Source organism: Anser brachyrhynchus (assembly GCF_964034855.1).
Source record: "Anser brachyrhynchus genome assembly, chromosome: 2".
In the NCBI taxonomy this organism is placed as follows: Eukaryota; Metazoa; Chordata; class Aves; order Anseriformes; family Anatidae; genus Anser; species Anser brachyrhynchus.
This window is the reverse complement of record NC_137695.1, coordinates 81,260,276-81,271,604: the sequence shown is the minus strand read 5'-3', so window position 1 is coordinate 81,271,604 and position 11,329 is coordinate 81,260,276. Positions and strand designations below refer to the sequence as shown.

The 11,329-nt window shown below is 41.3% G+C and overlaps 1 protein-coding gene across 4 annotated transcripts; it reads right to left on the bottom strand.

Annotated features, from left to right (window-relative positions):
* Positions 1-1,958: 1,958 nt before the first annotated feature.
* On the bottom strand, positions 1,959-11,138 carry LOC308190218 (leukocyte elastase inhibitor-like). 4 transcript variants are annotated; one of them, XM_080581270.1, is made up of 7 exons: positions 10,846-11,138; positions 9,488-9,663; positions 7,176-7,313; positions 6,173-6,290; positions 5,288-5,430; positions 4,377-4,544; positions 1,959-3,633 (listed from the first exon to the last, which is right to left on the bottom strand). In XM_080581270.1, the coding sequence occupies exons 2-7, from the start codon at positions 9,653-9,655 to the stop codon at positions 3,232-3,234; spliced, it is 1,137 nt and encodes a 378-aa protein (XP_080437396.1). In that variant the 5' UTR covers positions 9,656-9,663; positions 10,846-11,138; the 3' UTR covers positions 1,959-3,231. The 4 variants fall into 4 exon arrangements, with proteins under 4 accessions (XP_080437396.1, XP_080437399.1, XP_080437398.1 ...); XM_080581273.1 differs by lacking the exon at positions 10,846-11,138 and adding an exon at positions 10,674-10,833; XM_080581272.1 differs by lacking the exon at positions 10,846-11,138 and adding an exon at positions 10,298-10,636.
* Positions 11,139-11,329: the final 191 nt, after the last annotated feature.

The window sequence follows — 11,329 nt, the reverse complement described above, 5'->3', positions numbered from 1 at the left end:
TGCTTAGGGAGAGAGCAAAATGGATTACCTTTTGTAATTCTCTCTTCCATTGGAGAAGAAACTTGTATTTTGCTGCCTTAAACTAGTAGCCCCTTGCAAATTGGTTTTGAACAGGGAAGTTCTTTCCTATATATTTATCAATCCCCTCCCAGGAAATTTATCTGCAGTCGGTCTTTTTCCTCTTGAATATTACAATTCCCTCAGTTAATATAAAGAAGGGATCTTATATGGAAGTTATTTTTGTGTATTGTGCAAGCAGAGTTATGATTGCTACTTAGTTAAGACTAAAGTAAAGTTAGGTTCCTGATTTTTGTATGTAGACTTATGATATGGCATTAATCTTGTATGTTTTATCTTTAGCCCATTAAATTTACAATTTCTTCTTTAGTCCTCAGTTAAAGCATACTGAAAGTTATCAGGCTTTGAATGCAGAGAGGCCTCAGTTCATTCAGTAGTTTTAAAAGTAAAGTCCATTGCATGAGCTAGTTGAAGCTGCGTTTTTCAATTTATTTTTTGGCCATATGAATATAATTAGTATTCTACTTTTCCCTGTTACAGTCAGTCCTTGTCACTTGTTCTGAGGAGCACAGGAAAAAAATAAATATGTAAAAACACCCACCACTCTGTTATTGTGGGGCATGAAATACAGGAGGGAATTACCTGCTCGTAGGTTTGCTGGCTCTTTTAAAAATGGCCACATGTGAAGAAAACAATACTGACATTTATTGAAATTCTTATTGCTGTGATTTGATTTTCTGTAGCCTGCTTGTAGAAAGCCAAATTTGTCTCTGTATAAGGTTTCAGCTACTGAATCCTGAAACCAAAGTAATAAATTAATGTCTCTACATAAAACCTTGCATGATAGTATGAAGCAGTGTAACTTTGTCTACTTTAATCTCCTGGTTACGGTTACAGCCCTAAAAGCCTTCAGAGGTCATGTGTTGACTGAGTTGACTGGGTTTAAGCATATTAAGATAAGGATGTAATATAACTGAGTTTATGATCCTTACTTGATCAAAAACCTATCTATGGCAGCAGAATCTTTATTTGCCTGGAGGCTACAACCAAAGGCCCAGAAACCTAGAACTAATGCAACGCCAAACAGTTTCAATTTTTTACACAGGTTTTGAGCTGGTGTTTTTACCCACTTATAAGACTTTTTTACAGCCTTGGTGCAGAGTGGCTGGAAAACTGTGCAGAGGAAAAGAATCTGGGGGTGATTGATGCTCGCTTGAACATGAGCCGGCAGTGTGCCCAGGTGGCCAAGAAGGCCGACAGCATCCTGGCTTGTATCAGGAATAGTGCGGCCAGCAGGACCAGGGAGGTGATTGAGCCCTGTACTCTGCTCTGGTGAGGCCGCACCTCGAGTACCGTGTTCAGTTTTGGGCCCCTCACTAGAAGAAGGACATCGAGGCCCTGCAGCGTGCCCAGAGAAGGGCTACGAAGCTGGTGAAGAGCCTGGAACACAAGTCCTGTGAGGAGCGGCTGAGGGAGCTGGGCTTGTTCAGCCTGGAGAAGAGGAGGCTCGGGGGACACCTTATTGCTGTCTGCAGCTACCTGAAAGGAAGGTGTGGGGAGCTGGGGGTCAGCCTCTTCTCACAGGTAACTAGGGATAGGGCTAGAGGGAATGGCCATGTTTACCAGTGTGCAGACCAAGTGCTCATGTCATTTCACATTAACTGTTATTCTCTTCCTGTTCCCTGTGCTAGCAGATGGTCATTACAATTACAGGGGAAGCTAATGCTTCACTTATTAATCTCTTTTCCAAAGACAAGGTTGTTTTTTCAATGGTTCCACCTACTCTGAACAGGCCAGGACCTTCATATAGCTGATCATGCCTAGCAATTTTCTGGGCCAGCAATTTTCTGGGCCAGCAATTTTCTTTGGAGCTAGCCTTCCAGCCATGTTGACAATTACTTTTGTACTCTGAAATACTAAGTTGTGTGCAGAAATTCCCATTTTGAACACAGACTTATAAAGTCTTTATTGGTTACTTGAAGACAAAATTATTATGCAGTTTGCAATTATATAAATGATTGTGCCCCACTTACAGCTGAGGTTGTACAGGTAAACGTTAGAAACAGTACCCAGCATATACATGAAACAGGTAAATAATATCCAGAAATAAACACAACGTTAACAGTGTGTAATTACAGTGGCTACATGGCAAAAGGCTGTTGCACAGTAGAAATAATTAATGAATAAAGAGGTAGTGGAATGGAGAACTCAATAAATGTTGAATCCTTGTACATAAAGAAACATCAGGTATTTGCTGCAGATTATTGATAGTTGTCCTCTGGGAAGCTGAGGAAGATGGGTTTTTTTTGTTGTTGTTTTGTTTTTGGTTTTTTTTTTGAGATCTCACAGGTTCTGGACAGAAGCTATACCATCCCGAAAGCTTGCAGAAAGGTACCCATTACCTCCAAGCATTTAAAGCTTCCTAGCCCTGACAAGTGGTCACGCATCTTTCAATAACAAAAATGGCACCAAACTATGTATCTGAAAAATTGCCTTTATGTCACCTAAAGATATTACTCATCTCTCCTTCTTCTCCTCATTTAAAAGCTGCATTATAAGTTTTCTGGGTAATGTCTGGAAGGGGTTGCTTTTGTTTAAATAGCTTAATCCTTTCTCTATTAATAGATGTCTCCAAACAAATGTTATCTGACCTTCTGCTCCATGACAGAACTGGGTAAACTCAGCTGTTCACGAGAATGCCTTTTGGTGCCTAGAAGTATTTTATTAATGCATCTCTGAAAAGCAAGACTTTAGGGAAGACATAGCTTTTCATGTACATGTGCATAAGGAATGACTGGGCCAGTCAACACTGAAGTTGTTATATCAAGGTTTTGTCAGCCTTAACAGCAAACACAGAGAAACCCATGGAAAGAGATAGCGTGAATGGGTGTCTTAAAAGTCACAAGTTTCTTCCAATAATATTTCTATTTCTCATCCAATTTCAAAAGAAGATTTCTTCTGCCTACAGTTAAGTTTGTCTCGGTTATTTCCTAGTGACTAATGCTGTTCTGAATCTCCAGAAGAAGAAGAAAAAAAAAAGAAATTACGAATCAGGTTCTCTGGGATTGTTTTCACAGTAAATGCAGAACCTCTGTGACAGTTACTAAGAACAAGACAGGGAGCCTCAACTTTCTGTGTCAAAATCCAGCTCATTCATGAGCAAAGTATTTGTCAATTGCTACAGGAATGATCATGCAAATGATAGGTTGTCTTTCATGGAGAAGCATATTTGCCAAAGAAAAGTATGCTTTGAGTTGGGTTGTGGCGAATAAAGAAAAGGAAAGGATGGTCAGCATTGAAATCCTCTTCCATAACCATGCAGAGCATAGCAATGCCAGCAGTGGCAGCTGCAGCTTCCGTGCCTTCCTCATTCACTTCTACAAAAGCCTTGTGGACAATTTTAGAGAGGAAAAGGTCACGTGCCCCTGACATTCCTGACAAGTCAGCCTTGGCACTCTCAAACAAATCCAGCAAACCCATAGCAACTAAATCTGATTTAAGGTCATAGCTTTCTTCTAGCTTAAATTTTGGCAAGTGCACATGAACATCAGTTGAATATAGATGCTCTGGACACGTCCATTCCTGGAGCTTCTCTAAGGTGAGATGCTTTTCCAGCTAGAATTAAAAACACAGAAATCATTACGTGTAGCCAGGGTAGAAATACGTCACTTTCAGTAGCATTTAGAGGGCTTTATATAGTGCTATACAACTACAAAGTAACTATACAGAAATGACCATACCCTTATTTTTGATAGCTCCACATAGATCAAATGAATGCTAATAAAATTAAGTGGAGTCAGTGCAATTTTTAGTTGATAAAGTAAAACAAATGTTTGCTTCTTGCTGCTATGCAGAGAAGGGAAAAGCATGCACTGATGGCAACTAAAACTAATCATTCTTCCTGTTTAATCTGAGTGGAATTACATAGATAAAAATCAGTAACAAAACTAATCATCAGAGAGATTGAAGATGCTGATATGTTACTGGTTATTTAATGGAAAACAGTCTAACTACCATAAGGCTAAGAAAATAAAGATTTTCAAAGGTGGCAAGAGAAGGGTTCTGTCAGAACAAAACAAAAAAATAAAGCAAAGCATGTTAATTTTGTTTTCATAATCTCCCTCATGGTTCTGTTCAGCAAGCTAAAGGACACGGGAACACAAGCTACAAAAACAGGCCACAATTTCTCTCCCTGATTCAGCGTGTGTTCCTTATTGCAGTGTTAGCAGAGTATTATCTAAAAAAATATGCTTGACAGATTTGGGGCTCTAAGAACTCATTAAGGGTTCATTAAGGCTTTAATTCTGAATGGCTGAACTTATCCACTAAATAACTTAAGTTTAGCTTATATGGGTCACCTTTTGCAGTCCAGTGGAGTCATCTTCAATATCATCAGGTAACAGGATGATCATACTAAGTTCTCTTCCCTCATAAGGCAGCTCCAAAACACGGATCTTCATGTCAGAGATGTACCCAAAACGAAATTTCTTTTTCTGGTACATCATTTTCACTGTTTTTCTTTCATTCTGGATTGTTAAAAGGTACAGAAAACGTTAAAATACTAATTTAAAGATCTGACAGGATACAGACAAGAATTGCATGCTTGCAAAACCCCCTCCCTCCTCCACTATATCAGGCAATTATAAAGCAACCTTCATCAGACTCCTGGCTGCATGTTTAATAACATGTTTTTCTAAAGATATAATGAATTTTTATAATACTTGGTTTTACTTTGGTTTTTATGCCACAGTCATTGCCGAAACTGAAAAAAAAAAAAAATTCTTCAAGTTGCTATACCTTGCTCTAGCAGCAAAAATGACTGGGGAGAGTGTTAAAAGTCAAAGATGATCAACCCTGTTCAGCATAAATCAGATAACTGTATAGAGCATCTTGTAGAGCTGTTAACATAAGCAGAACATATAACAAGAAAATGGGGCTCAAACAATATGTGCAATCACTTTAATACTGTTTACCTGGCATCACAAAGAGGTACAGTCCATAGCAGCCTTTGGACAGAATGCCAGGCACAGTCAGGGTCCTTGTCTACACATAAGAATCACCTCTGATATTATTCCAATAAGTGATAGAACAAAGAGCTTGCTGAATACAGAAAAATGCTAAAATCCATAAAGAACCTCTTTCGGGTAAACCGAAAACAATCACTATTTGCATTCTTTTATTATTTTACTTGTAAGTAAATCTTTAATTTAAGACCTATATTTTTTGACCTTGTCATTAAATATATAACACTAAAATGCATCTGTTTTACCTTATTCAATCGAAATGGCATCTCAACGGTGTTGGCTTCTTCAAATTTCTCTGCCCAATTTCCTTTGAAATAAATAGCATTCACCAAAACAAGCTTGGTCATGCCATCAACTGAGCCTTCAGACAGCAGGTTAGGGATTTTACCTTCAGAGGGGACAACAAAAGGAAAGTCACAACAAAACCTCGTAATATACTGATTGTATACGAATCATCCATAAAATTACTGATGCTATAGAAATACTACAAATATAAAACCCTTCCCCATTCCCATGATAAAAATGGTGTATTTCAGCACCTGCTGCTTTACTTCACACCATGCTTGTTACTAGTACACACTACTATAACTTTTGATATACCATAACTTGATGAAAATGTAATATTTTAGCTTAAACCGTCACATATGACTCATTATCTCTCATGATTTGATTCTAGCTACCTAGATGAAAAGAACCCGAGGCAACCCAAACCACAGAGAGCTCCAGCACATTGCTTCAGAGTCAAATTCCTCTGCTGTATCTGCAGTCAACTCTGCAAGGACTAGAAAATACCCAGATTTAGCCTTATTGGATTTAGAAATATATAAGATATGGACCAGGGTGTCATTTTAGTCAAATTTAGACAAATTCACCAATTCATTGTTACAAATTTATGTTTATTATAACTATCCCAAATCTACCATTGGCCTGAACACAAAAAAGTGAAATGACTTTGGATTTATGTAACTGTTGAAATGTCTTGCTTAGGTATTCTCTGGTTCTGTCAATGAATCAACTGAATACCCTGGGGCAAAATTAATTTACTCCATAGGCAGCAGGAAATAAAGTCTATTCCTGCTCCTAAAGTATGAAAAAAAATGTCTGTTACTTTATTAATGAAAATAGTTTACCTTCAGTTTTCTCCTCTACCCACTGGTTAATTTCCTTCCGGGCTTCATCACATGCCTGAAGAAAATCAACTGTAGCCAAATCAGCTCCATATAATTTCTGAATATTAGTCAGGAAATCCTAGATTTTGGAATGATAAGGACAGCTTTTATTGCATGTAGATAAGAAAACATCTCTTTATGATACAGACAACATGCAAATCAAACGTTATCACCCGCTCTGAGGTGGGGCTCTGACAGTGCACTGTCTGGGTTTTTTTCTTTGTTTTTTTATTGCCATTTCCGATTGAAACACCACTGAGTAAGCCTTATAGTACATCTGCCACGTATACATCTGTAGTGCTTACTACAGGTGTTCCAGTGTTCATCTGTCATTCTCTTGAAACAGCCTCAAGCATGGCTAGGAAAAAAAAAATAAATCCCAGAAAGGGATAAAAACAGCAATACCTGGATATACACAAAGAGGCGTGTTGTTTAGACACACAGGGAATCCCAGATAAATGTTTTCAAAAATACTCTAAATAATGTGGTTCTCCTGACCAATTAAAATCCTAAAAAGCTGGTAACAACAGACATAGGAGAGGGATGTTATTATAGTTACTGTAAACAACCTAGACAGCTTGCTTTTTGCCTTGAGCCCAAAAGCAGCAGATGTGAACAAACAAACAAAAGGCTTTGCTGCATAACATCCTGTAGGTGCATCCTTCAGATTGTGCAGATGCCGACCGATATGGAAATGCATACACATGTATGCAACACTTTTGTTGATTGCCCAGTAACTTTTAGAAATATGCCAAGAAATATTTTTACCTCAAATTCTCAAATGGCTACATTTTCAGTAAATTTTCTCACTTACTAAAGCAGAAAGTTACAGGTTTTACATTTGGACTTACTCTAGTGGTATTTTTGCCAAAGGGCATTCTGAAAAACAGGAAAGCAACTGATGGCTGAGTTTCAAAGTCTCCCACCAGGTTCCACCACACAGTTATGATCTGCATAGACGTACCGGCAAAAAGCTGTAGGACTTCTCTCCAAAAAGCCGATTGGCAATCCGTAGGAGATAGAAAGCATCCCTTCTGTTTATATCTGTGGTCAGAGTCCGAAATCTGGAGTGAATGTCTTCAACTTCATCGAAATGAAGTGTCTGAAATAAAAGACACGAACTGCTGCTAATACTGTCTCTAAGCAATATGCAACGTATCTGTACAGTCTGCCTGATTTGTTAAATTGGAGAAAGAAAGCAACAGAAGCTGGAAGCTGCTTAAGAGACTTCTGTAGACTCCAAAGAATGAATGAAACCATTGCCTAGGGGCTATGTTGGCCATGTCAGTCACTTGTGTTAAGCTACTGCTTTATATTTAGCCCCGAATGAAGCTGTTGACTGTAATCTGGAGTCCTACTCAAGTGATGTCTGCATATTTCCCCTCCCTGGGCCACTGGGTGATAGGTCTTATTCCAAATGGGAAATTGAAAAGAAAAATGATGCCACAAAGACACTTTAGGTTTCTTGCCTCTGTCTTCGGCCATAGGGAGCTTGGGTTTTTGGTTTTCAAAAGATATAATGAAAACTAGGACAGGGTTTATATGAGCACTTAAGGAAGATGAGGTCTGGAGAAAACTTAGAACAATTATTTTTGACGGTTTCATGAAAATATAAGCACTTTCATATAATAACTATCATCTTAAAATTAAATGCAGTTATATTTTATATTATATATATAACATATACACACATACTTGCATATGTGTGTGTATACACACATACAGACACCCCATACACAAGTATATACCATATTATACACCAGTACCTCCTTTCCCAGAGGGAAGCTGGCTAGCCAAGTCTTACAATAGGATAGCAAGAGCTACCAGACCTCACAGACAGCAAAGACTAGAACAAAGCAGGGACATCTCACCCGCACTTAAATCAAGTATTTCTCAGTAGGGAAGACTGCTGTGTAACAGCCACTGAATCCAAAGCAAAGCCCTTATTTTACCTCACTGGGTTTTGGGTCAGGCCTTGCTGCCCACGTGAATTCAATCTGTGGTGCACATACAGATAGATGAGCAAGACTAGCACAGAGACAAATTACGATAGGATTATGACCACAAAAGCAAATTTCTGTATGCTTGTAAACTGCCCTTCGTGCTTATCAGTCACTGTCTCCTTAATTAGCTGTGTTTTGATAAATAAAGCATTATGCTATGGGAACATGCATTACTGAAGGTTAGTGTGCCGAAACACACACAAGCTTCTTTTGCGTTATTTCTGATCTCAATAGATTTATCCTGGGTGGGGCTGACAGTTGAATCATAAGAAATATATGTTCAAAGTCTGTTTGTACAAGTAATGATTCAGTTTTACTGTCTTATTCAGTAAGCACAGCACTGGTTAATAGTATAAAACAGTTCTTCCTAAAGTTCAGAATACAAAGGTGAAATTAATCATAAGCAAATACGTTACAAGGACTGCACTGACAATTCTCATACGCCCATTTGCACTAGCAGATGTTTGCCTAACAAAGAGAAAAACAGCAGCAACTGAATCCCTTTTGTGCAGGAGACCCCAGGGGAAGTTGGCACACTCCTACCTACACCAGCTTTTGTAATTTGCACTCAGAGTTGTGAAACCACCAGCTCTAGAAGACTAACTTAAAATGCAGAAGCTACTTGCCCCAGCTTTCACGGGGCAGGCTGTTGAACGTGGAAGGGCCGATGAGCTGGGTCTGCAGCAAAACCCAAGGTGAACATGCCAGACCATTGTCTTTTGAACCCTTCTACCTACCCTATGGTATGAGTAGGCATGTGGGCTCAGCTCCTCACAGATATCTGGGTGCCTAGCTGCTACTACGATATTGATGTTTAGGTAGCATCATCATGCATTATCATAGTTGTCATGCTTGAAATATAAAGCTATATTATTATTTCTTACTTACAAAATACACTTGGTGTTATTAAGCGTGCTGTTAGTAGCCATGTATTACAAAGCAGTAGTTCTTTGTGGAAATGTGTCATGAAAACTAGTAAGGACTTGCTGCTGGAACTCCACTCAATTTAAATGGTGACTGATAAATTACTGCAATTAGTTTACTACCTCAACAATTAACTTAAGTGAAATTAAGTGAGAGATGGGGATGATAACAAAGATGGAAAGACAGCGCTGGAGAAGGACAGGCAGATAGCAGAAAGAGACCCCGTGAGTGTGACAAAAATTTTGCCCCTCGCTCATAAAAATAATGCCCTCCTTTAATTTTTCCTGCCTCTAAAACTTAATGACTTTTAACATTAATAAAATATAAAACGAGAGAAAACGTTGCTGACCTTCAGCACCTGTGCCTCTGTATTACCCTTGGCCCCTAAAAGGACCATAGCCAGAGCTGCAGAAACACTGACAGGAGAGAAGAAAACATTTCCTGTTGGGTTGGTCTCATTAACCCTTCTGAAGAGATCAAGTGCAAATCTGCTGTTCGCATTACTCAGGTTCTCCATGGCTGTAGCTGAAAAATAAAGCATTCAGTAAGGGCTCCAGGAAGCACTCCTGAAGGAACTAACGCGACTCGGTGAGTCACAAGGGCTGGATTCATCTGGGTGCATCTGGGTACAGAACCAGCAAGAAGTTCACTCTCAATTCACCTTAATAAAAAAAAAGAAATGGAATCTGTCATGTTGAAAAAGCATTTTTCCCCCCCCCCCACGTACATTTGTATATCCCACCCTTCCTCAGCACGCTAACTTTAAAGACACGGTTTAACCACACAAGAAGCCGCATGCCTCGGTAGCACAAACCACGCTGCAAAAAGGCGCCAAGCCCACCGGAGGCATACTCACGCTTACCTCCCGGGACGTGTACGGCACCGCTGCTTTCACCAGCCTGCTCTGCCGAGGCCAAGCTCCCACCAGGGCACAGGAGCACCTGAGCAGCCCCACGAGTGCAGGCAGGGAGCCCGGGGCTGCTGTTAGCTGCTGGGGCTGTGCCCGCTGCTGAGAGCAGGAGCAACCCACAGAACAGGTGCAGCTCCAGGGCGGGCACTGCACGGCCGGAGCGGTGATTCGTTTTAGCTACATCCCCACCAGGAGCCCTTGGGAAGCGGGGTGAAAGGTGTGAGGGCTGGGTCAGGCATGGAAACGTACTCAAAGGCTGGCGGCGGTACCGGTTAGTACCGTAAAACCTTCCTGCTGGAGCAGGGAGACTTTTTCTCTTTGCTTGCAGGGGGGATTTTAGGTTTGGTGGTTTCTAGCTTCTCTCTTCTGTAAGGTTTCACTTCACCGTGGACATTTTGTGCTCCCTCCCCCCCACAACCAAGGCAGCAGCCCAGCAGTACCACCGCGCTACCGCCCAGACCCAGCTACGTGGAGAAGCTCGCGCTGAAATCAGGGGGTTTCCAGCGCAGGCTTTCCGTAGAAATTCTAAAAAAAACACTGCTTCAGCTGCCAGGCAATCGTGATTTTTTTTTTATTTTTTTTTTTTTTAGAAAAAGCCTAGATAAAAGACAGAGGAAAAGCGTACTTTTACTTTCACTTCAGTGGCGCCGGGTGTGCGCAGCCCCCCAGCAGCACCCTGCGGGGCGTGCAGGGGGGGAGCAAAAATCCCTCTTTCCCTTCCGTCATGGCCCCATTCCTGCAGAAACCGCACTGGGGCAGGGGCTGACCCACCCCCCTCCTGCTGCTTGCCCACCTACCTGCACCGCGCTGTGCGGAAGCCCCGCTGCGGTCCAGCAGCCTCGGGGTGGGGAGAGCCAAGGCCGGGGGTGTGCGCAGCGACGTGCAGCCCACGCCTGCTGGTGGCTGCTTCCCTGACACCAAACGATGGCTTCGTCCTCAGCACCTGGCGTGGCTGATGCACCGCGCCCACCCGGACAAGCGAGCGCCCTTTGGATGCACTCCGAGGTACAGGCAGCACCGGCCTCCTGGCCAGAAATGAGTGCTTGGCTTCAGAGCCCCTGCCCTGAAGGCTCTTCATAATGAATCCTAAGACGGACCCCAAACTTGGCAGTAATCCCAGTCAGCACCTAGGGTTTGCAGCATTTGGCAAAGCCCATGGTAAGGAACGAATTCCTATTGTTAGGTGAAAGCTGACTGCCCTCCATCAAGAAGTAGTTGTTTTCTTCTTGTTACAGGTGTTGCATGATTTATGGTCACAAAAGAAAGGAACTCCCACAGCAC